Genomic DNA, 25,876 nt, shown 5'->3' with positions numbered 1-25,876 from the left:
TCTGTTTCTCTCGACGCCGGTACCGTGGTGCCTTCTTCCTCTCCCGCCGGAGCGGGATTTTTCTTTGTTAAGAAGAAGGACGGTACTCTGCGCCCCTGCGTGGATTATCGAGGGCTGAATGACATAACGGTTAAGAATCGTTATCCGCTTCCCCTTATGTCGTCAGCCTTCGAGATTTTGCAGGGAGCCAGGTGCTTTACTAAGTTGGACCTTCGTAACGCTTACCATCTCGTACGCATCAGAGAGGGGGACGAGTGGAAAACGGCGTTTAACACTCCGTTAGGGCATTTTGAATACCGGGTTCTGCCGTTCGGTCTCGCTAATGCTCCAGCTGTCTTTCAGGCATTAGTTAATGATGTACTGAGAGACATGCTGAACATTTTTGTTTTCGTTTACCTTGACGATATCCTGATTTTTTCACCGTCACTCGAGATTCATGTTCAGCACGTTCGACGTGTACTCCAGCGCCTTTTAGAGAATTGTCTCTACGTGAAGGCTGAGAAGTGCGCCTTTCATGTCTCCTCTGTCACTTTTCTCGGTTCTGTTATTTCCGCTGAAGGCATTCAGATGGATCCCGCTAAGGTCCAGGCTGTCAGCGATTGGCCCGTCCCTAAGTCACGTGTCGAGTTGCAGCGTTTTCTCGGTTTCGCTAATTTCTATCGGCGTTTCATTCGTAATTTCGGTCAAGTGGCTGCCCCTCTCACCGCTCTGACTTCTGTCAAGACTTGCTTTAAGTGGTCCGGTTCCGCCCAGGGAGCTTTTGATCTCCTCAAGAAGCGTTTTACATCCGCTCCTATCCTTGTTACTCCTGACGTCACTAAACAATTCATTGTCGAGGTTGACGCTTCAGAGGTGGGCGTGGGAGCCATTCTGTCTCAGCGCTTCCAGTCTGACGATAAGGTCCATCCTTGCGCTTACTTTTCTCATCGCCTGTCGCCATCGGAACGCAACTATGATGTGGGTAACCGCGAACTGCTCGCCATCCGCTTAGCCATAGGCGAATGGCGACAGTGGTTGGAGGGGGCGACCGTCCCTTTTGTCGTTTGGACTGACCATAAGAACCTTGAGTACATCCGTTCGGCCAAACGACTTAATGCACGTCAAGCTCGTTGGGCGTTGTTTTTCGCTCGTTTCGAGTTCGTGATTTCCTATCGTCCGGGAAATAAGAACACCAAGCCTGATGCCTTATCCCGTCTCTTTAGTTCTTCTGTGGCTTCTACCGACCCCGAGGGGATTCTCCCTGAAGGGCGTGTTGTCGGGTTGACTGTCTGGGGAATTGAGAGACAGGTAAAGCAAGCACTCACTCACACTGCGTCGCCGCGCGCTTGTCCTAGTAACCTTCTGTTCGTTCCTGTCTCTACTCGTCTGGCTGTTCTTCAGTGGGCTCACTCTGCCAAGTTAGCTGGCCACCCCGGCGTTCGGGGTACGCTTGCTTCTATTCGCCAGCGGTTTTGGTGGCCTACTCAGGAGCGGGACACGCGTCGTTTCGTGGCTGCTTGTTCGGACTGCGCGCAGACTAAGTCAGGTAACTCTCCTCCTGCCGGTCGTCTCAGACCGCTTCCCATTCCTTCTCGACCATGGTCTCACATCGCCTTAGACTTTATTACCGGTCTGCCTTCGTCTGCGGGGAAGACTGTGATTCTTACGGTTATCGATAGGTTCTCTAAGGCGGCTCATTTCATTCCCCTCGCTAAGCTTCCTTCCGCTAAGGAGACGGCACAAATCATCATTGAGAATGTGTTCAGAATTCATGGCCTCCCGTTAGACGCCGTTTCAGACAGAGGTCCGCAATTCACGTCACAGTTTTGGAGGGAGTTCTGTCGTTTGATTGGTGCTTCCGTCAGTCTCTCTTCCGGGTTTCATCCCCAGTCTAACGGTCAAGCAGAAAGGGCCAATCAGTCGATTGGTCGCATTTTACGCAGCCTTTCGTTTCGAAACCCTGCGTCTTGGGCAGAACAGCTCCCCTGGGCTGAGTACGCTCACAACTCGCTTCCTTCGTCTGCTACCGGGCTGTCCCCGTTTCAGAGTAGTCTTGGCTACCAGCCTCCTCTGTTTTCGTCCCAGCTCGCCGAGTCCAGCGTTCCCTCCGCTCAGGCTTTTGTCCAACGTTGTGAGCGCACCTGGAGGAGGGTCAGGTCTGCACTTTGCCGTTACAGGGCGCAGACTGTGAGAGCCGCCAATAAACGTAGGATTAAGAGTCCTAGGTATTGTCGCGGTCAGAGAGTGTGGCTTTCCACTCGTAACCTTCCCCTTACGACAGCTTCTCGCAAGTTGACTCCGCGGTTCATTGGTCCGTTCCGTGTCTCTCAGGTCGTCAATCCTGTCGCTGTGCGACTGCTTCTTCCGCAACATCTTCGTCGCGTCCACCCTGTCTTCCATGTCTCCTGTGTCAAGCCTTTTCTTCGCGCCCCCGTTCGTCTTCCCTCCCCCCCCCCCGTCCTTGTCGAGGGCGCTCCTATTTACAAGGTACGGAAGATCATGGACATGCGTTCTCGGGGACGTGGTCACCAGTACTTAGTGGATTGGGAGGGTTACGGTCCTGAGGAGAGGAGTTGGGTTCCATCTCGGGACGTGCTGGACCGTTCGTTGATTGATGATTTCCTTCGTTGCCGCCAGGGTTCCTCCTCGAGTGCGCCAGGAGGCGCTCGGTGAGTGGGGGGGTACTGTCATGTTTTGTCTTTGATCATGTCTTGTCCCTGTGCTTCCCTCTGCTGGTCTTATTAGGTTCTTTCTCTTTCTCTCTCTCTATCGTTCCGTTCATGCTCCCAGCTGTTTCTCATTCTCCCTACGACCTCATTTACTCTTTCACACCTGTCCCCTATTTTGCCCTCTGATTAGAGTCCCTATTTCTCCCTCTGTTTTCCGCTCCTGTCCTTGTCGGATTCTTGTTTGATGTTTGCAGTTCCTGTGTCTTGTTCCGCCCTGTCGTGTTCTTTTGCCTTCTTCAGATGCTGCGTGTGAGCAGGTGTCTATGTCAGCTACGGCCTGTGCCTTCCTGAAGCGACCTGCAGTCTGTGGTCGCGTCTCCAGTCGTTCCTCTCTATTGACGAGAGGATTTCAGTTTCCTGTTTTGGATTTCCATTGATTTATATCCAGGAGTATCATTATTTGTTTTATACTGGAATAAAGACTCTGTTACTATTACGTCGCTTTTGGGTCCTCATTCATCTGCATAACACTCTAGGTTACAGAGAGCTGGTAGTTCCATCCACTAAACTATGAGGTGTGAAACAGGGAAGAGACTCGGGGGTATGCTAATTTGATATAGAGCAGACCTAACCCACTCTATTAAATTAGTTAAAACATGATCATTTTACATTTGGCTAGAAGTTAATAAGGAAATTATCGCAACAGATAAAAATGTGCTAATGTTTGCTACCTTTATCCCCCCACTAGAATCCTCATACTTTAACAATGACAGCTTCTCCATCCTAGAGGGGGAGATCAACAATTTCCAGGCAGGGACTAAATGCCAGAACTGGACAAGAACCTGGCACCCTCAGCATACAGGGGGACAAACACCTACCTGGAGGTGACAGCATTCCCTCCACCAATTACGACAACAAAAACAGGTCACAACTCCTGCAGTCCACTGACACCCCTATCAGATCACAGTAAAATCACACTCTACTTGAACAGAGCTATGCTCAATCATGAGGCATCAAAGCCAAAGGAACTGAATAATATTAAGAAATGCTATAGATGGAAGGAAAATAGTGTGGAAATCTACCAAAAAACAATTAGGCAACAACAAATTCAATCCCTTTTAGACAATTTCCTTGACAAAAGGTTTCACTGTAATAGTGAAGGTGTACATTTGCCAGTAGAAAACCTAAACAGCATTTTTGACCTCTCAGCTTCCCTATCAAATCTAAAAATGTAAAGCAGACAACGTAAGAAAATTAACAACAATAACAAATGGTTTGATGAAGAATGCAAAAACCTAAGAAAGGAATTGAGAAACCTATCTAACCAAAAACATAGAGACCCCAAAAACCTGAGCCTACGCCTTAACTATTTTTTAAATATATTTTTTTATATTACCTTTATTTAACCAGGTAGGCCAGTTGAGAACAACTTCTCATTTACAACTGCGACGTGGCCAAGATAAAGCAAAGCAGTGCAACAAAAACAACAACACAGAGTTACACATGGGATAAACAAACGTACAGTCAATAACACAATAGAAAAATATGTATATAGTGTGTGCAAATGAAGTAAGGTGGTAAGGCAATAAATAGGCCAATAGTGGCGAGGTAATTACAATTTAGCAATTTAAACTGGAGTGATATATGTGCAGATGAGGATGTGCAAGTGGAAATACTGGTGTGCAAAAGAGCAGAAAAACAAAAACAAATATGGGGATGAGGTAGGTAGTTGGTTGGATGGGCTATTTACAGATGGGCTGTGTACTGCTGCAGCGATCGGTAAGCTGCTCTGACAGTTATTTAGTGAGGGAGATATACAGCTGAATTCGGGAAGTTTACATACACCTTAGCCAAATACATTTAAACTCAGTTTTTCACAATTCCTGACATGTAATCCTAGTAAACATTCCATGTCTTAGGACAGTTAGGATCACCACTTTATTTGAAGAATGTGAAATGTCAGAATAATAGTAGAGAGAATGATTTATTTCAGCTTTTATTTCTTTCATTACATTCCCAGTGGGTCAGAAGTTTACATACACTCAGTATTTGGTAGCATTGCATTTAAATTGTTTAAAGCGTACCACAATAAGTTGGGTGAATTTTGGACCATTCCTCCTGACAGAGCTGGTGTAACTGAGTCAGGTTTGTAGGCCTCCTTGCTCGCACACGCTTTTTCAGTTCTGCCCACAAATTTTATACAGGATTGAGGTCAGGGCTTGTGATGGCCACTCCAATACCTTCACTTTGTTGTCCTTAAGCCATTTTGCCACAACTTTGGAAGTATGCTTGGGGTCATTGTCCATTTGGAAGACCCAAGCTTTAACTTCCTGACTGATGTCGAGATGTTGCTTCAATATATCCACAACATGTTCCTGTCTCATGATGCCATCTATTTTGTGAAGTGCACCAGTCCCTTCTGCAGCAAAGCACCACGACAACATGATGCTGCCACCCCCGTGCTGGGATGGTGTTCTTCGGCTGGCAAGCCTCCCACCTTTTCCTCAAAACATAACCATGGTCATTATGGTCAAACAGTTCTATTTTTGTTTCATCAGACCAGAGGACATTTCTCTAAAAAGTACGATCTTTGTCCCCATGTGCAGTTGCAAACCGTAGTCTGGCTTTTTTATGGCGGTTTTGGAGCAGTGGCCTCTTCCTTGCTGAGCGGCCTTTCAGGTTATGTCGATATAGGACTCATTTTCTGTGGATATAGATACCTTTTTACCTGTTTCCTCCAGCATCTTCACAAGGTCCTTTCTGCGATTGATTTGCACTTTTCACACCAAAGTACATTCATCTCTAGGAGGCAGAAAGCGTCTCCTTCCTGAGCGGTATGACGGCTGCGTGGTCCCATGGTGTTTATACTTGCGTACTACTGTTTGTACAGATGAACGTGGTACCTTCAGGCATTTGGAAATTGCTCCCAAGGATGAACCAGACTTGTGGAGGTCTACAATTTTTTTTCTGAGGTCTTGGCTGATTTCTTTTGATTTTCCCATGATGTCAAGCAAAGAGGCACTGAGTTTGAAGGTATGCCTTGAAATACTTCCACAGGTACACCTCGAATTGACTCAAATGATGTCAATTAGCCTATCAGAAGCTTCTAAAGCCATGACATTATTTTCTGGAATTTTCCAAGCTGTATAAAGGCACAGTCAACTTAGCGTATGTAAACTTCTGACCCACTGGAATTGTGATACAGTGAATTATAAGTGAAATAATCTGTCTGTAAACAATTGTTGGAAAAATTACTTGTGTCATGCACAAGTAGATGTCCTAACCGACTTCCCAAAACTATAGTTTGTTAACAAGACATTTGTGGAGTGGTTGAAAAACGAGTTTTAATGACTCCAACCTAAGTGTATGTAAACTTCCGACTTCAACTGTAAGTCTCCAACTTCAGTGATTTTTGCAATTCGTTCCAGTCATTGGCAGCAGAGAACTGGATAACAATATGGGGATGAGGTAGTTGGATGGGCTATTTACAGATGGGCTATGTACAGATGCAATGATCGGTAAGCTGTTCTGACAGCTGATGCTTAAAGTTAGTGAGGGAGATATAAGTCTCCAACTTCAGTGATTTTTGCAATTTTTTCCCAGTCATTGGCAGCAGAGAACTGGAAGGAACGGTGGCCAAAGGAGGAATTGGCTTTGGGGGTGACCAGTGAAATACACCTGCTGGAGTGCATGCTACGGGTGGGTGCTGCTATGGTGACCAGTGAGCTGAGATAAGGTGTGTCTTTACCTAGCAAGGACTTATAGATAACCTGGAGCCAGTGGGTTTGGCGACGAATATGTAGCGAGGGCCAGCCAACGAGAGCATACAGGTGTGGTGGGTAGTGGTGGGTAGTATATGGGGCTTTGGTGACAAAACGGATGTCACTGTGATAGACTGCATCCAATTTGATGAGTAGAGTGTTGGAGGCTAATTTGTAAATGACATCGCCGAAGTCAAGGATTGGTAGGATAGTCAGTTTTACGAGGGTATGTTTGGCAGCATGAGTGAAGGAGGCTTTGCGCAAAATAGGAAGCCGATTCTAGATTTAACTTTGGATTGGAGATGCTTAATGTGAGTCTGGAAGGAGAGTTTACAGTCCAGCCAGACACCTAGGTATTTATAGTTGTCCACATATTCTAAGTCAGAACCGTCCAGAGTAGTGATGCTAGTCGGGCGGGCGGGTGCTGGCAGCGATCGGTTGAAGAGCATGCATTTCGTTTTACTAGCATTTAAGAGCAGTTGGAGGCCACGGAAGGAGTGTTGTATGGCGTTGAAGCTCGTTTGGAGGTTTGTTAACACAGTGTCCAAAGAAGGGCCAGATGTATACAGAATGGTGTCATCTGCGTAGAGGTGGATTAAAGAATCACCCGCAGCAAGAGCAACATCATTGATATATACAGAGAAAAGAGTCGGCCCAAGAATTGAACCCTGTGGCACCCCTGTAGAGACTGCCAGAGGTCTGGACAACAGGCCCTCCGATTTGACACACTGAACTCTATCTGAGAAGTTGTTAGTGAACCAGGCGAGGCAGTCATTAGACAAACCAAGGCTGTTGAGTCTGCCGATAAGAATACGTTGATTGACATAGTCAAAAGCCTTGGCCAGGTCAATGAAGACGGCTGCACAGTACTGTCTTTTATTGATGGCGGTTATGATATCGTTTAGGACCTTGAGCGTGGCTGAGGTGCACCCATGACCAGCTCGGACACCAGATTGCATAGTGGAGAAGGTACGGTGGGATTCGAAATGGTTGGTGATCTGTTTGTTGACTTGGCTTTCGAAGACTTTAGAAAGGCAGGGCAGGATGGATATAGGTCTGTAACAGTTTGGCTCTAGAGTGTCTCCCCCTTTGAAGAGGGGGATGACCGCATCCGCTTTCCAATTTTTAGGAATCTCAGACGATACGAAAGAGAGTTTGAACAGACTAGTAATAGTTTTTGCAACAATGGCGGCGGATAATTTTAGGAAGAGAGGGTCCAGATTGTCTAGCCCAGCTGATTTGTAGGGGTCCAGATTTTGCAGCCCTTTCATAATATCAGCTGTCTGGATTTGGGTGAAGGAGAAGCGTGGGGGGGTGGGGGGGGGGGGGCTTGGGCCAGTTTCTGTGGGGGGTGTAGAGCTGTTGGCCATAGTTGGGGTAGCCAGGTGGAAAACATGGCCAGCCATAGAGAAATGCTTATTGAAATTCTTGATTATCGTGGATTCATCAGTGGTGACAGTGGTTATTCTCCAAGGACTTTACAGTGTCCCAAAACGTTTGGGAATTAGTGCTGCAGGATGCACATTTCTGTTTGAAAACGCTAGCCTTTGCTTTCCTAACTGACTGTGTGTATTGGTTCCTGACTTCCCTGAAAAGTTGCATACCGCGGGGACTATTCGATGCTAGTGCTGTACGCCACAGGGTGTTTTTGCGCTGGTCAAGGGCAGTCAAGTCTGGAGTGAACCAAGGGCTATATCTGTTCTTAGTTCTACGTTTTTTGAAAGGGGCATGCTTATTTAAGATGGTTAGGAAAGCACTTTAAAAGAACAACCAGGCATCCTCTACTGACGGGACGAGGTCACTATCCTTCCAGGATACCCGGGCCAGGTCGATTAGAAAGGCTTGCTCGCAGAAGTGTTTTAGGGAACTATGGCAAATCACTAAAACAATACAGAAATACACTACGGAAAAATAAAGATAATAATAATAAGAAATCAGCTCAATGTAATTGTAGAATCCAAATTCTCTAACCACTTATGGGAAAATTGGAAAGCTCTAAACAAACAACCACATGAAGAGTTATCTATCCAAAACGGATATACAGTATATGGATAAATCACTCCAATCTTTTGGGCTCTATAACAAAGAACAAACAGCAAAAACAAATACATGATCAAATACAAAATCTTAGAATAAATTATTAAAGACTACCAGAACCCACTGGATTCTCCAATTACATTAAATGAACTACAGGACAAAATACAAACCCTCCAACCCAAAAAGGCCTGTGGGGTTGAAGATATCCTAAATGAAATGATAAAATACACAGACCACAATTTTAAATTGACTGTACTTAAACTCTTTAACATTATCCTCAGCTCTGGCATCTTCCCCAATATTTGGAACCAAGGACTGATCACCCCAATCCACAGAAGTGGAGAAAAATTTGACCCCAATAACTACCGGGGGATATGCAACAACATCAACCCTGGGAAAATCCTCTGCATTATCATTAACAGCAGACAAACATTTCCTCCGTGAAAACAATGTACTGAGCAAATGTCAAATTGGCTTTTTACCAAATTACCATACGACAGACAATGTATTCACCCTGCACACCCTAATTGACAAACAAAAAATTCTAAACAAAGGCAAAGTCTTCTCATGCTTTGCTGATTTAAAAAAAGCTTTCCACTCAATTTGGCATGAGGTTCTGCTATTCAAATTGATGGAAAGTGGTGTTGGGGGAAAAACATACGACATTATAAAATCCATGTACACAAACAACAAGTGTGCAGTTCAAATTGGCAAAAAAAACACACACATTTCTTTCCACAGGGCCGGGGGTGAGACAGGGATGCAGCTTAAGCCCCACCCCCTTCAACATATATATCAATGAATTGGGGAGGGAACTAGAACAATCTGCAGCACCCGGCCTCACCCTACTAGAATCTGAAATCAAATGTCTACTGTTTGCTGACGATCTGGTGCTTCGGTCCCCAACCAAGGAGGAACTACAGCAGCACCTAGATCTTCTGTACAGATTCTGTCAGACCTGGGCCCTGACAGTAAAACTCAGTAAGACAAAAATAATGGTGTTCCAAAAAAGGTCCAGTTGCCAGGACCACGAATACAAATTCCATCTAGACACTATTGCCCTAGAGCACACAAAAACCGATACATACCTAAGCCTCAACATCAGCGCCACAGGTAACTTCCACAAAGCTGTGAACAATCTGAGAGACAAGGCAAGAAGGGCCTTCTATGCCATCAAAAGGAACATAAAATTCAACATACCATTTAGGATCTGGCAAAAAATACTTGAGTCAGTTATAGAACCCATTGCACTTTATGGTTGTGAGGTCTGGGGTTCGCTCATCAACCAAGAATTCACAAAATGGGACAAACACCAAATTGAGACTCTGCATTCAAAATTCTGCAAAAATATCCCCAGTAAAACTTAAAACACCAAATAATGCATGCAGAGCATAATTAGGCTGATATTCGCTATTTATCAAAAAAGAGCCGTTAAATTCTACTACCACCTAAAAGGAAGCGATTTCCAAGCATTCCATAACAAAGCCATCACCTACAGAGAAATGGACCTGGAGAAGAGACCCCTAAGCAAGCTGGTCCTGGGGCTCTGTTCACAAACACAAACAGACCCCACAGAGCCCCAGGACAGCAACACAATTAGACCCAACCAAATCATGAGAAAACAAAAAGATAATTACTTGACACATTGGAAAGAATTTACAAAAAACTGAGCAAACGAGAATGCTATTTGGCCCTAAACAGAGAGTACACAGTGGAAGAATACCTGACCACTGCGACTGACCCAAAATAAAGGAAATCTTTGACTATGTACAGACTCAGTGAGCATAGTCTTGCTACTGAGAAAGGCTGCCGTGCACACTGCGCACAAAATGAGGTGGAAACTGAGCTGCACTTCCTAACCTCCTGCCAAATGTAGGACTATATTAGAGACACATATTTCCCTCAGATTACACAGACCCACAAAGAATCGAAAACAAATCCAATTTTGATAAACTCCCATATCTATTGGGTGAAATACCACAGTGTGACATCACAGCAGCAAGATTTGTGACCTGTTGCCACAAGAAAAGGGCAACCAGTGAAGAACAAACACCTTTGTAAATACAACCTATATTATTTTCCATTTTGTACTTCAACTAGAGAGAGAGAGAGGTGGGAGAGTGAGAGAGGTGGTGGAGAGAGGGGGAGAGAGAGGGAGAGAGACAGAGAGAGGGGAGAGTGAGCAGGAGGAGAGGGGGGAGAGTGATAGAGGGGGGGAGACATAGAATGAGAGCAAGAGATAGATTAGAGAGAGAGAGAGAGAGAGACAGAGAGAGGGGGAGAGTGAGAGGGGGGGAGACAGAGAATGAGAGCAAGAGATAGATTAGAGAGTAACAAGAGATGGGGAGGTTAAGGAACAGAGAGACCTTGAATACCCACCAATGAAATACTAAAGCATTGCAAAATAAAATATTTATCTATTATTAACACACATGGGTAAGTGGAGCATTACTTCTGCTCCTGTGGGGGCGACGAATATGTTTGTGTGTATGAGGACATTTATAACAAACTCTCACCCTCAGGGTATCCATACAGGTTGTCCACAAAGTTGGAGATGGTGTAGTCAAAAGAGGCTGCAGAGATCCCATCATCCCCCTCACTGTCATCCACAAATTTCAGCCCTTCTCCCTGGTTCACCCCCAGCAGGATGTCATAGTTCAGGAACTCCCCCTGGTGGCAGCACACACACACACACAGCATCACAGAACATGGAGGAAGAAAAAGACACTGCTATAGAAACAGTAAGAGCAGACGTTGCATAAAAATGCCAAATATATAAAAGACTGTGAGAAAGACGGATAGAAATACAATTTTAAAAGACAGAATACAATTGAAAGACAGAATAGACATGTTGTTTTGGAGCTAGAGGCTGAGTCCGACCTGTTGCATGAGAATCTCAGGGTCGTCGGGCACCACGTCTCCATCCACCACTGGGCCGAAGGCGATATGATATCTGGCCGGCTGGATGTCCTGGTCCACCAGCTCCCTGAAGGTTTTCCTCCTCAGACACTCCACCAGGTCGCCTGTGTCCCCGTAGCTGCAGCCTACCTTCTTAGCCAGGATCTGGGTGTACATGAGGGGTCGGTAGTTGACCGACCAGCTGGAGATGGCTGAGCCACTCTGGGCTATGGCTCTCTGGAACAGACCTGGGGGTCACAATAGGGTCAGAGGACTCAGATCCCTGAGTGTATAATAGATATAGGGCACTGTACTGTCTGTATCTAGAGAAAGTATCACTCTCTCCATTTACGCTGTCTTTTCATCCCTCTGACACTCACTAGCTGCTCATGAGGCCTTCAAGGCACTACAGAGAGAGTGCTTTGATGATGCATGCATCAGAGGAGGAGCCTTGGCACCGTGAAGTATTACATATGGAGGGAGCACTGGTCCAGATATGCTGCCTCTCTCCCCAGCCCCACTAAATCACTGTAAACTTTAGGCTTGCCAAATCCACCTTTTCTCTCATATCACATACGGAGGCAGGCCGGCTGGCACACAAAATGGCGACAGGCCGGCACACAGCTGTGTTGGTGTTTCCACTGACTGGTGGCTGTGTTGAATGGAGAGAGCGAGACCGAGAGCGAGAGTGAGAGCGAGAGCGCGGGTAGAGAGAGGAGAGTACTGCTGCACTGTTATGTAAAGTGCCTTGTTGTCCTCCTGTTTTCATCTGCAGATTCTGTCATTAATAATTAAGACCCCCTTCGCCCCATTCCATCCCCCATCCTCTGCATGTGCCACCTCCCCCGCTCCTCTCCCTGTGAAATCAATTAAGACTCGTCTCAGCTGCAGCTCAAGTTCTGTGCTCAGCTCTGCTCTCTCCTACTCACAGACAGACACATCCATATTGACAGGCCTCGTTATAGTGCTCTCTCTCTCACAGACAGACAGACACACACATCCATATTAACTCAGTTCAAAGTGCTCACTCATACACCAGTCTCTCTCTCATATACACAAACGGAGATTCATATTCTACACCGTAGAATCTACAATCAGATTTCCTATACCGAAGTCAAATTAATTATGTTGTAATTTGCATATTGATCTGATTCAACGAACCTATTCTATGTGTGGCTCAATCTCAGATAGTCCTATCCATATTCATATGGGCCTAAAGTTCTATCCCATAATACTCTACCTACCTCATTGATATTCATACATCATCCTAGGGTTCAATGACATACTACCTTGTTGCTCAGTTAGACACTATGGAACTGAGGCAAGAGGAACGTTTGTCTTTAAAGGCCCACTGCAGTCAAAATTCAGTTTTCCTATGTTTTGTATCACATTGTACAACAGGTGATGAAACTAACACTATATAAGTGTAAAAGAAATTGAGCAGTGTTATTTCCCAATAGTTTCTGTTTGAAAATACAATCTACATAGGACCTTCTAATCAGCCTGTTCGCATGGGCGAGAGTTTCGGCTTGCCTTGTGACATCACAGTTGGTAAATTGGTTAATAGACCAATAACAAAGAGAGATCCAAACCATACTGCCAATAACAGCTAGTTTTAAGTTAACCTCCCCACTCAGACCACTGATTCTTTCTGAAAAAGCTATTTTTGTCAATTTTAAAGGAAAACTATTATAGTAAGGAAATGATATGATATTGATATAAAAAATGGCTGCATTGGGCCTTTAAATACACCTCTCTGGGTTTCCATTTTTAACACATACCTGAATAGTAGTTAAAACATGTTAGTGCTATCGTGTTGATGATTGAAATGGTAATATGGTGATGATGACAGTAATAGTGGGGATTGTTGTCGTAGATGATGACAGTAATAGTGGGGATTGTTGTCGTAGATGATGACAGTAATAGTGGGGATTGTTGTCGTAGATGATGACAGTAATAGTGGGGATTGTTGTCGTAGATGATGACAGTAATAGTGGGGATTGTTGTCGTAGATGATGACAGTAATAGTGGGGATTGTTGTCGTAGATGATGACAGTAATAGTGGGGATTGTTGTCGTAGATGATGACAGTAATAGTGGGGATTGTTGTCGTAGATGATGACAGTAATAGTGGGGATTGTTGTCGTAGATGATGACAGTAATAGTGGGGATTGTTGTCGTAGATGATGACAGTAATAGTGGGGATTGTTGTCGTAGATGATGACAGTAATAGTGGGGATTGTTGTCGTAGATGATGACAGTAATAGTGGGGATTGTTGTCGTAGATGATGACTGTTTATTTATTTATGTGTTTTTAATTGAACCTTTATTTAACTAGACAAGTCAGTTAAGAACAAATTCTTACTTACAATGACGGCCTGCCCCGGCCAAACCCGGACGACGCTGGGCCAATTGTGTGCCGCCCTATAGGACTCCCAACCACGGCCGGATGTGATACAGCCTGTATTCAAACCAGGGACTGTAGTGACGCCTCTTGCACTGAGATGCAGTGCCTTAGATCGCTGTGCCACTCGGGAGCCCAAAATGACATAATTTTTTTAATATTTGTTTTTTTCTCCCCAATTTCGTGAAATCAATTGGTAGTTACAGTCTTAACCCATAGCTGCAACTCCCGTGCACAGTGGCGGATATAGGTATAGGCGACATGGGCAGCCGCCCAGGGCGGCACGGGGAGCCAGCACAAAAAAAGTCGGAATCGTGACAGTTGCACGATCGGTTTTCTATCGCTCATTTGCACATCACGTCAATGATATCATGTCACCGTGTGGGATTGTGGGTCAATTAACCTTGTCGGAGTGGGCGCCCTGATTCTAGTTTGTGAGCTAGGCAGGCTACTGCCTGGGAAGGTCTCCCACTCAGAAGTACGAGATGGGGAGGGGGCGGGTATAGGTTGACCTCAGGTCTCCCCACTAGAAGCCCAAGGTAAGGGGAGCGTGGGAATCTATCAAATAGCGCACCTCTAACTTTGTACAGTATAATGAAATTAGTAAAATGAGTCACACTATGAAATGCTACCAAATAAACCACAATTCATTCATAACACTGTGAATATATAGTTTCATAGACATATTGTTGCATTTTTGCTGGTTTGTGCGAAATTGTTAAGAATAATATACAACCAGTCTGCACACCACCAAGGTGAATTGGTTTAGTCTTGACTCTTGGTTGACAGTGTTGGGGGATGAGTAATGTATTGATGCTCGAGTGCCGGGAGAGGCGAAGGTCGGGAGCTGTGCGTCCTCCGAAACACAACCCCGCCAAGCCGCACTGCTTCTTGACAGGGACAAGAACATCCCTGCCAGCCAAACCCTCCCCTAACCCGGACGACGCTGGGCCAATTGTGCGCCACCTCATGGGTCTCCCGGTTGCGGCCGGCTGCGACACAGCCTGGGATCAAACCAGGATCTGTAGTTACGCAGCTAGCACTTAGATGCAGTGCCTTAGACCGCTGCGCCACTCGCCACTCGAGAGGCCCCTGACTATCATGTTTGATGATGTTGGCGATGATGATTCTTATGTTGTTGATGATAATCACTAAAATGATGATGACTGTTCCAAGATAGCACATTTGGTTCCCTGGAAGTTGTGGGAACGTATGTTTTTGGTTTCACATTGGTTGTGGGAACGAACCTATACGCTTCCTGACCAGAAAAACTTACTTCATAAAAAATGTTCTGAGAACAGAAGTGAAAATGTGTCAGTTTTGGGTTGCAGGGAGGTTCTGAGAACGTTTTACTTTAGTTCCTTGAATGTTTTCCTAGAAGATTTTATTAATGCTCTGAGAACGGAAATTATAGGTTATTTGATGGTTTTTGAATAAGTTCCTTAAAACTTTCACTGAATGTTTTCAATAAGACTTTGAATAGCACTGCTAGCTTATTTTGGGTTCACTTTTTTGAACTCCAGGACACACGGAAATTAATTTCCTATAATACTCTGTTCTCTATTCATGAAATTAGTCCACTGCGCCGCCAGGATGGAGCTATTATGTAATGTTTTTCAATTCAAGCTGTTAATTTTAGTCTATCCAAACAGACCCCATTTCAAAGGAAACAAACACTTATTAAGATTGGGTGTGGCCAATTAGTGGGTGTGGCCAATTAGTGGGTGAGGCCAATTAGTGGGCGTGGCCAACACACCTGAGAACATTTAACAAGATCGAGGATAGAGAGTTTTGTTGATGCTGAGTATGGAATGTAAATGTTTTTAACATTACTAAAGTTTTCTTCTTTTAAAAAAAAAACGTTTTCTTAACATGCTTTTTAAATAATATTCTTGGAATGTTCTATGTACGTTACTAAAGTTTCATGTTTTGTTTTTTTAACGTTTTCCTAATGTTCTTGGAACAATTTGAGAACATGACCATAAATAGAACCATGACGAAACCTGTAGGAAACGTTATGCTGAAGTACTGAAATTCCCACAGAAGAAGGTTTCTTAACATTCTCTGAACTATTTGAGAACATTCCCAATGTCAAACCAGTTGGAGAACCTTCCTAGAACATTACCAAAATGTCAATGAAATGTAACCATGTTTGAACTTTTAGGAAACGTTCTGTAAAAGTAATGAAATACCAAGAAAGTTCCTTAATTGTGCTGAGAATGTTCCAAAGCCAAGCAACTATTCTGCACCATTCCCAGAAAGTTGTGGGAAGGTTGTTTGCAAAATAACCATAGGACTACTACACTCTCACCAGGCTCTAAGAAACATATGGTTCTCAGAACATTATGTGCTATTGCAGGGCTCTACAACCCTGTTCCTGGAGAGCTACCATCCTGAATAGGGTTGGAGTGAAAACGTAGAGGAGGGTAGCTCTCCGTGAACAGGGTTGGAGAGCCCTGTGCTAGTGTTATGGTGTTGCTTCCGTCCCTCTCCTCGCCCCAACGTGGGCTCCAACCAGGGACCCAATGAACACATCAACAACTACATCCCACGAAGCATCGTTACCTATCGCTCCACAAAAGTCGCGGTCCTTGCAGTGCAAGGGAAACAATTACTTCAAGGTCTCTGAGTGAGTGACGTCACCGATTGAAATCCCACTAGCGCGCACCGCTAACTAGCGAGCCATTTCACACCGGCTACAATAGCTGGGTTATGACTATGACGACAGGTCCTTACCCTCGGAGTGGTGGGAGAGGATGAGCAGATTGACACAGGAGGCGCCAGCCCCGGAGCCAAAGATGGTGATCCTCTCTGGGTCTCCTCCAAAGTGGCCAATGTTCTCATTGAGCCAGCGCAGAGCCTGGATCTGGTCCAAAAGACCATAGTTCCCCTTGGCTGACTGGTCCCCGGTACTCAGAAACCCTGCAGGACAGAGAGGAGCGCATGGAGGGAGGGATAGAGGGTAGACGGATGGTAGAGGGATTTGAGTGGAGAGGCAGCACAATGGAAAGAGAGAAGGGAAGAGTGATTTGAGGAGTGAGAGGGGTACACAAGGATGATAAGATGACAGAGAGGAAATATTGATGAGAGGAAAGAGACCAGAATGAGAAAGAGGAATACATGAAAAGGCATGGAGAGAGAAAGAGGATGAGGGTTGGTTGAAGAGGAGTAGGGAGAGATTCAGGGAGAGAAGAAAATATTATTACGTTTTGCATCTTTTTATGTCCTACACAAGCAAAGATGGCCGCAGCATCCAGTGACAGTGATGTTTATGAGGCTGCAGCTCGTTAACAGCCTCAAGTGCTTTAACAGAAACTTTGGCAAATTAGTCAAGCACTGTATTATCTGATAAAGGCAATGGCACTCATTTTTAATACCTATGTCGTTAAATGAACAGAGCAAAGAGAGCTCGTTAGGAAAGAGGAGAGGCACTGTAAACACACTCATAGACACGCACGCACGCACGCACGCACGCACACACACACACACACACACACACACACACACACACACACACACACACACACACACACACACACACACACACACACACACACACACACACACACACACACACACGGGCACAAACAGAATAAATAAAAACATCTAAAATGTGTTATAACGTCATTATCTGTGTTGAACAGCTAATGGGTGTTGCTGGTGTTTTCAAATGTACATAAATCTGGCCATATATTACCTATTACTCGTTATCTTACAGTATTACTTTGTGTGGAAAGTACACATCATATTACTAGTTACATTACTTTGCGTTACTTTCAAGAAAACAATCTCAAAATCTCCCCGTTTGTTTGACTGACTGAGGGAGCAAGGCGAGCCATGCACTCTCTAAATAAGACAGGCTACTTACTAATTCAGGTTGATCACAAGTTCCTCCTTTCATCTGTGGCGCTGCTTTGCTGTGCTAGTCTACAAGTGCTACACTATATATGGGCTGCTTAATTAGCTGTATATTCTGTAAGGCAAAAATCTGTTAATTCAAAATCTTTCTCTCGAACCGCCAGTTCCGGTTCTGGACTGCATGTACACGGACCAAGAGACGTATAGAGGGCACACTTGTCACTAGAAGGGAAAGCCCTTTATATGCTTTGCGATCACAGAAGCGTTCAATTGCAAAGATCAGAGGAGCGCCCTTTATACATTTCTATGGACAGCAGCAGTCTTGACATTTCTCCAAACAGCCTTTCTTTGCTTGCTCGAGAACTCAATTGGAAACAAGTCGAGATTGATTTTGATTTGAAACACACACCCGACTGTTTGACTAAGTAACAATAATAATATATTACCCATTATTACCCAATTAGAAAAAGTACCGCGTTATTTTACTCTGTTACTCATAAAAGTAATTTGATTACGTAACGCATTACCCCAACACTGCTCAATTCAAATTTCAGCAATCTTCAGGTTATAGATTTGGAATTGAATTGGAAAAAGAATATTTGGACTTTGCGGAATTTAAATTGATTTGGAATTGTAAAATAATTTAATCTTTGTAATTGAATTGGAATTCAATATTTCTACATTCCCCAGTTAATGGAATTGCTGCACTTAATATCAACAATTGACTGCAAGATTTGTTATAAATTATTTCAACTTGTATTTCTATATTCCCAGTATAGCTAGACTGTCTGAACTGTTGGGGATAATATTCAATTGGGAATTGAATTATTGGAATTGACCTAACATTGGAATTGACAGGAATGGAATTATCTATGAATTTAAAGACTGACCGGGAATTTGAATTAAATTAAATGGAATTTAGAGGGAGAAGGAATGGAATTTGAATTCAATTTGTGGAATGAACCCCAATCCTACTGGTAGCAGAGCATCACTCTGTTATCTGTGGGTCTGAGGCCTAGCTAATGCTTTACGATACAGAGACACACTCATCTGTCTGTCTGTCTCTCCCTTGGTCTGCCTGTCTTGTTGTCTGCCTGCCTACCTGCCTGCCTGCCTCTATTTATCTGTTGGTTAATTGGTGGTTTGGACTTAATAGTTACTGCATGGGTGGATTGCAAACAATGCCAGCCGTGATTAATACCTGTTGTACTGATATGCTACAACTGTACGAGAATTGGAACACGACAAAGTCACTACATGTCAACTGACGTGTTAGACATGACTTTATGAAAATGGAAATGATATGAAGGGCATTCTGTACATGAGTTGTATCTCCAGTGTTTTGTATTATTTCATGCATAATGACCTTCATAGGCAGATTAAATGGATCATGATGTGTCAGTAACAGAATCCTTGCTAAGAGTGTTGTGTAATTGATTGTCCTTGAAAAGAGAATGCCATCCTGGCTCCATGGTTCCACACCATGTAGGTCAAGGCAAACACTAAGAGGGAAAATATGTTGAAACCCTTCCATGGCTTCAGGAGAGGGTTTTGTATTCTCTGTAGATGGTAGCCCCATTTCTAAAGAGCAAAGGGCAGAGAGAGAGGACTGGGGAGAGGCCTGGGGAAAGACAGAGGGACAGAGACGTACACCATGCAGCCATTCACTCATCCACTGCTGCTTAACTACCCCCAGCGGCACAGTCAAAGAAAAGAGACCAAAATAGGACTGAATACAAAAGCAATCTGACCTCTAAACCCTGAGCTTTGAGCGAGAGAGTGAGAAAGCAAGAGAGAGAGGAGGGATAGAGAAAGAGAGAATGAGAGAGAGCAACAGAGTCAGGAGAGAGAGCTAGAGAGTGAGTAGAAGGGATTAAACAGATCAAGATGTACAGGGACATCAAGATAAAGATCTAGATTAGTGAGTTCACTCACTGGGCGGTCCTCATCCACTGGCCTCACTAAATGGTCGCCCGGTGATTGGACAGTTGATAGAGTGATGACAGAGTGGTGTCTCAGTGTGATAATGGTTTGGATCATGGTGGTCAGGGGCAGGGTCTCAGTGACCTTACGACCTCTGAACTGTGACCCGTACTACTAGCTAGAGCCAGAGGCGTGAAGATGTGTCCTATCTCATAGCAGCTGTGGTGAGCTGTCTGCCTGCCTCTGTTGCCTGGCAACCAGCCAGAACTACAGTCACAGAGATCTGGACACACTCTGGCACGACACACATACACAGACTTAAAGTCAGACACACTCGCATGCTCACATGACCTCTTCCCCATTCTATTTGATAGGAGGGAGAGAGGAAATATTTAAGATAAATCAGACAGGTTTTTTCAGTCTTTTCCTCTTTCAATCTCTCTTTCAATCAATTCAATTCAATTTGCTTTATTGGCATGACGTAACAATGTAAAATATTGCCAAAGCTTACTTTGGATATTTACAATATGAAAATCAATCTCTCACTCAGTCTTTTTCTCTTTCAATCTCTCTCTCAATCTCTCTGTCTCTCTGTCTTTCTGTCTAGAATAGCATTCTAGTTTGCTCAGTTTTTTGGTTAATTCTTTAATTCTCTCTCAATCTCTCTGTCTCTCTGTCTTTCTGTCTAGAATAGCATTCTAGTTTGGTCAGTTTTTTGGTTAATTCTTATACATTTTTTCGTTCTTTCTCTCTCTCTCACTCTCTCTCTCGCTCAATAAGTTTTCTTTTCGATACTTTTCCTGTCTGCTGAGTTGGGCCTCCTGCTTCCTTTAGCGCTGAGAGCAGCAGTTTACAAGGCCGAACTCATGCATATTCTACACTCGCTTTAGGTAACGGCCAAGGAAATGTGAAGAGAGTCTTCAACCTCGGAGAGAGAGAGAGAAGGAGCGATATGGTGTAGAGAAATAAATGAATTGGAGAAAGACATAACGGAAGGATAAAGTGCACTAGATTGAGGGTTATTTGAGCTCTGTAAGCATCCACCAGACAGCTCTTCATGAAACACTGCCCCCTCCTGCCTCTGGAACCGTAGTAATACAATATCACACCGATATTTAGGACGGTTCTTTACAATATTTACAACAATGGGAGTAATCAGTGTAATATTGTGAAAGATTGATTGAACACAGTATATTTCATCATGGGAGACGGTGAAAAAACACATATCATTAATTCATTGTCGCTGCATATGTTTATTGTAATGGACACCTTGATAATCATACAGACCTTGTATGTGGGGGATTGAACCTTTGTATTTTGAGATGAATTCTGTGTTTTAATCATGAATTATGACCTATGAGTAACACACACGTTCTCTCTCTCTCTTTCTACCCCTCTCCACCTCTCCCTCTCTCTACCTCTCTCTCTCCCTCTCTCTCTACATCTTTCTCTAACTCTCTCTCTAACTCTCTCTCTACCTGAACAGGTGACTGGTGAAGCAGTTGGCTGAGTGGAGTCAGTGCTGTGAGAGCCAATTAGGACTAATGATATTGTTGGGATGTGATGTTCTCCACTACAGTGGCTCAGTAAAAGCTTGTTCTATTCACTGATTCAAGGTGAGTGTGTGTGTGTGTGTGTCCAGACCCTCAGGTGTGTAGAGTCATAGTATAGGAGATAGCTAGCCTGCTGTGTGAGTGAACAGGCCCCTACAGACCTAGTGTCTCAGACATGAACAGGACAATTATCAGGAAGTCACTGAACAAACACATCTATGAATACATGAATAGGTGAATAGAGCGCTATACCCAGAGAGGAGAGGAGGAGAGGAAGAAGGGTGGTATGGAATGGAAAGAGGGACAAAAAGCTAAGAAAAGGGGGACATGAAAGGCGATGGATACAAGGAAAGCATTACTGTAGATTCAGTAAATTATTCAAATGAGCCTTGCAAGATGGAGCGTAATGGACAGATGGGATGAAGACAGAGACAGGGATATTACAGTTCTACAAAAACATCAATCAAATTCAATCACATTTATTTTTACATCAGCAGTTGTCACAAAGTCCAAAGTCTACCCACATGTATGTAGAAGCACAGGCAGGTACATAGGAAGAAACCTAGAGAGGAACCATGCTCGGGGGCAGTAGCGGTTCTAGCTTGTATGGCTCCCTGGGCGAACCCCCCAAAAAAGTACCATTCTGCACTAACTGTAATTTTTTTTGTCAGACATTTGAAACATCACAAATAAATAATCATAACATTTAAAACTATATAAATATAAAAATACAGTATATACAAAAATAAGACTTTTAAAGACTAACAGAAAAACATTTGTGTTGATTTGGCACTCGAGCATCAATACATTACCCCATCACCCAAGACTGTCAACCAAGAGTCAAGACTAAACCTATTCACCTTGGTGGTGTGCAGACTGGTTTAATATTATTCTTAATGATTTCGCACAAACCATAAAAAAATGCAACAATATGTCTGTGAAACTATATATTCACAGTACTATGAATGAATTGTGGTTTACTTGGTAGCATTTCGTTGTGTGACTGATTTTATTAACTGCATTAGTACTGTACAAAGTTAGAGGTGCGCTATTTGATGGTGTTAGGTTCTTATTTTTCTGAGTAAATGACCCACGGACACTAGAGAAGCTTTAACCAAGTTTATTCATCCCAAAGGTTCTGTACAGCTGAAAACAGACAGCTAAAGATTTCAGACCTCACAGTTTATATGCATCCTACTTAACTTATTTGGGGTAGGGGGCAGTATTTTCACGTCCGGATGAAAAGCGTGCCCAGACTAAACAGCCTGCTACTCAGCCATAAAAGCTAGGATATGCATATTATTAGTATATTTGGATAGGAAACACTCTGACGTTTCTAAAACTGTTTGAATGATGTCTGTGAGTATAACAGAACTCATATGGCAGGCAAAAACCTGAGAAAAAATCCAACCAGGAAGTGGGAAATCTGAGGTTGGTCGATTTTCAACTCAGCTCCTATTGAAGATACAGTGGGATATTGGTAATGTTGCACTTCCTAAGGCTTCCACTAGATGTCAACAGTCTTTGGAACCTTGTCTGATGCTTCTACTGTGAAGTGGGGCCGAATGAGAGGTGATTGAGTAAAGTCTACCATGACCTGAACATGTGCTGACCATGCGTGTTCATATGAGAGCGTGCACTGTTCCATCGCACTTCTGAAGACAAAGGAATTCTCCGGTTGGAACATTATTGAAGAATTATGTTAAAAACATCCTAAAGATTGATTCAATACTCTCACGATCGTCTTGTGAAGAGAGAGAGGACCAAAACGCAGCATGTGAAAAATAAGACATCTTCTTTTTATTTTAAGAAGGAAAAACGAAACAAAACACTTTACAAACTAACAAAACAACAAACGACCGTGAAGCTACAAAACGAAAGTGCACACACAAGCTACTAACGTTTAGACATAGACAATTACCCACAAATACATGATGCCTATGGCCGCCTTAAATATGGCTCCCAATCAGAGACAAATGAAAAACATCTGTCTCTGATTGAGAACCACTCAGGCAACCATAGACATACCTAGACACATTCACTCAACCATAGACTTCCCTAGAAACATTCACTCAACACAAACCCATACACTCTAACAAATCCCCCTAGACACTACAACCACCCAAGACAAGACAAAAACACAAACATACCCCATGTCACACCCTGACCTAACTAAAATAATAAAGAAAACAAAGAATACTAAGGCCAGGGCGTGACAAATACTTAGTTGTCATGTTTTTACGGACTGTAATACAACTTTTTAAACTTTTCGTCCGTACTTTCCGCTGGACTTGCTCGCACGTCGTGAGTTTAGAAAGTGTACTGAACACTAAAACAACAAGGAGGAATTTGGACATAAATGATGGACATTATTGAACAAAACAAACATTTATTGTGGAACTGGGATTCCTGGGAGTGCATTCTGATGAAGATCATCAAAGGTAAGTGAATGTTTATAATGTTATTTCTGACTTCTGTTGACTGCACAATATGGCGGATATACTTTTGTCTTGATTGGGCTCTGAGCGCCGACCTCAGATTATTGCATGGTTTGCTTTTTCAGTAAAGCTTTTTTGAAATCTGACACAGCGGTTGCATTAACTTCTTAGTGCTAGGGATCAGAATTTTATTTTATTTTTAAATAACGTGCCCAACGTAAACGGACATTTTCTCTGGCCCAGATCGTAGAATATCCATATAATTTACGGATTAGGATAGAAAACACTCCAAAGTTTCCAAAACTGTCAAAATATTGTCTGTCAGTATAACAAAACATATTCTGCAGACGAAAACCTGAGAAAATATAACCCGGAAGTGATATTGTTTAAAACAAAACTGTGTTTCCTTGACCGTCTTTCTTCCATTTAAAGGGGTATCAACCAGATTCCTTTCCCAATGGCTTCCTCAGGCTGTGACCAGGCTTTAGACATAGTTTCAGGCTTTTATTTAGAAAAATTAGCGAGTTTCTTTTTTAGTCAGGTGTCCTCTGAATATTTCCTGCGCGCGAGAGAGGGCCACTCCATTTTCCTTTTGTCTCTTAATGAATAGGTTACGGTCCGGTTGAAATATTATCGATTATGTTTGTTAAAAACAACCATTAAGGATACTTTTTGGAATTTGTCGAATGGAACACGGCTTTGGTTTTCTCAACATAATGCGCAACCCAAATCGCATTTTTTTGTGATAAAAGTAATATTTATCGAACAAAAAGAACATTTGTTGTGTAACTGGGAGTCTCGTGAGTGGAAACATCCGAAGATTATCAAAGGTAAGCGATTAATTTGATTGCTTTTCTGACTTTCGTGACCAAGCTAACCAAGCTAATATAAGGCTAGCTGTTGTAGCATTGAAAGCTACACTCACAAAAGCTTGGATTTCTTTCGCTGTAAAATATATTTTCAAAATCTGACACGATAGGTGGATTAACAACAAGCTAAGCTGTGTTTTGGTATATTTCACTTGTGATTGCATGATTATAAATATTTTTTGTAATATTTTTTAATCTGATACGTTTGGAAATTTTCATCTTCCTTTCAGGACCGGAACGAGGCTGTAGTTTTCTCAGCATAACGCGCAACCCAAATGGTGTTTTTTTGTGATAAAAGTAATATTTATCGAACAAAAAGAACATTCATTGTGTAACTGGGAGTCTCGTGAGTGAAAACATCCGAAGATTATCTAAGGTAAGCGATTAATTTTATTGCTTTTCTGACTTTCGTGACCATGCTAATTTGAGGCTAGCTGTTGTAGCATTGAAAGCTACACTCACAAAAGCTTGGATTTCTTTCGCTGTAAAATATATTTTCAAAATCTGACACGATAGGTGGATTAACAACAAGCTAAACTGTGTTTCACTTGTGATTGCACGATTATAAATATTTTTAGTAATATTTTTGCATTTGGCGCCCTGCAATTCTAGCGGTGGTTTAGGAAAGTGATCCCGTAAAAGGGATCCGTAGCGCAGAGAAGTTAAGGAGAAGTGCATCTAAAATTCCATGCATAACACTTGTATTTTCATCAACATTTATAATGAGTATTTCTGTAAATTGATGTGGCTCTCTGCAAAATCACCGTATGTTTTGGAACTACTGAACGCCAATGTAAACTCAGATTTTTGGATATAAATATGAACTTTACAGAACAAAACATACATGTATTGTGTAACATGAAGTCCTATGAGAGTCATCTGATGAAGATCATTAAAGGTTAGTGATTCATTTTATCTATATTTCTGCTTTTTGTGAATCATCTCTTTGGCTGGAAAAATGGTTGTGTTATTCTGTGAATAGGCACTCACCTAACATAATCGTTTGGTTTGCTTTCGTCGTAAAGCGTTTTTGAAATCGCACACTGTGGCTGGATTTACAACAAGTGTATCTTTAAAATGGTGTAAAATACATGTATGTTCGAGGAATTTTAATTATGGGATTTCTGTTGTTTTGAATTTGGCACCCTGCAGTTTCACTGGCTGTTGACGAGGTGAGACACTACCGTCCCACATACCCTAGAGAGGTTAAGACACTCCCCTTTCTCTCCAATCCTTACATTTTATGTCTCTACAGGAAGCTAATAAAGACGGTAACAGGATTCCAAACATGTATTACTCTCTTAAGAGAATCTGTCCTCACCTCCTGACTTCAACCCCTCTTTCATCTAATACACAGATGTCCATCTGTCTTCCCTGTATCAACACATCGCTCTCCTCTCCTCCATCAAACACATTCCAAAGCCTTCTTCTTTCTTCTGAGAACCATTAACTTCTAACATAACCCAGTCTCTTTAATTTCCTATCATT

General features: G+C 43.1%; 1 protein-coding gene across 2 annotated transcripts in view; it reads right to left on the bottom strand.

The window, feature by feature from the left end:
• Positions 1-25,876, bottom strand: part of LOC139552457 (neuroligin-2-like) — a 97,400-nt gene that overhangs the window by 10,432 nt on the left and 61,092 nt on the right. For both annotated transcript variants that reach the window (XM_071364216.1, XM_071364217.1), the window contains 3 exons: positions 16,484-16,669; positions 11,327-11,592; positions 10,963-11,116 (listed from right to left, as the gene is read on the bottom strand). In XM_071364216.1, the coding sequence (XP_071220317.1) occupies positions 10,963-11,116; positions 11,327-11,592; positions 16,484-16,669 (606 nt within the window). The remainder of the gene's footprint in view (positions 1-10,962; positions 11,117-11,326; positions 11,593-16,483; positions 16,670-25,876) is intronic.

The sequence above is a fragment of the Salvelinus alpinus genome, chromosome 24 (assembly GCF_045679555.1).
Source record: "Salvelinus alpinus chromosome 24, SLU_Salpinus.1, whole genome shotgun sequence".
Classification (NCBI taxonomy): Eukaryota; Metazoa; Chordata; class Actinopteri; order Salmoniformes; family Salmonidae; genus Salvelinus; species Salvelinus alpinus.
Note: the sequence above shows the minus strand (reverse complement) of the source record. Positions and strands in the feature narration are given on the sequence as shown.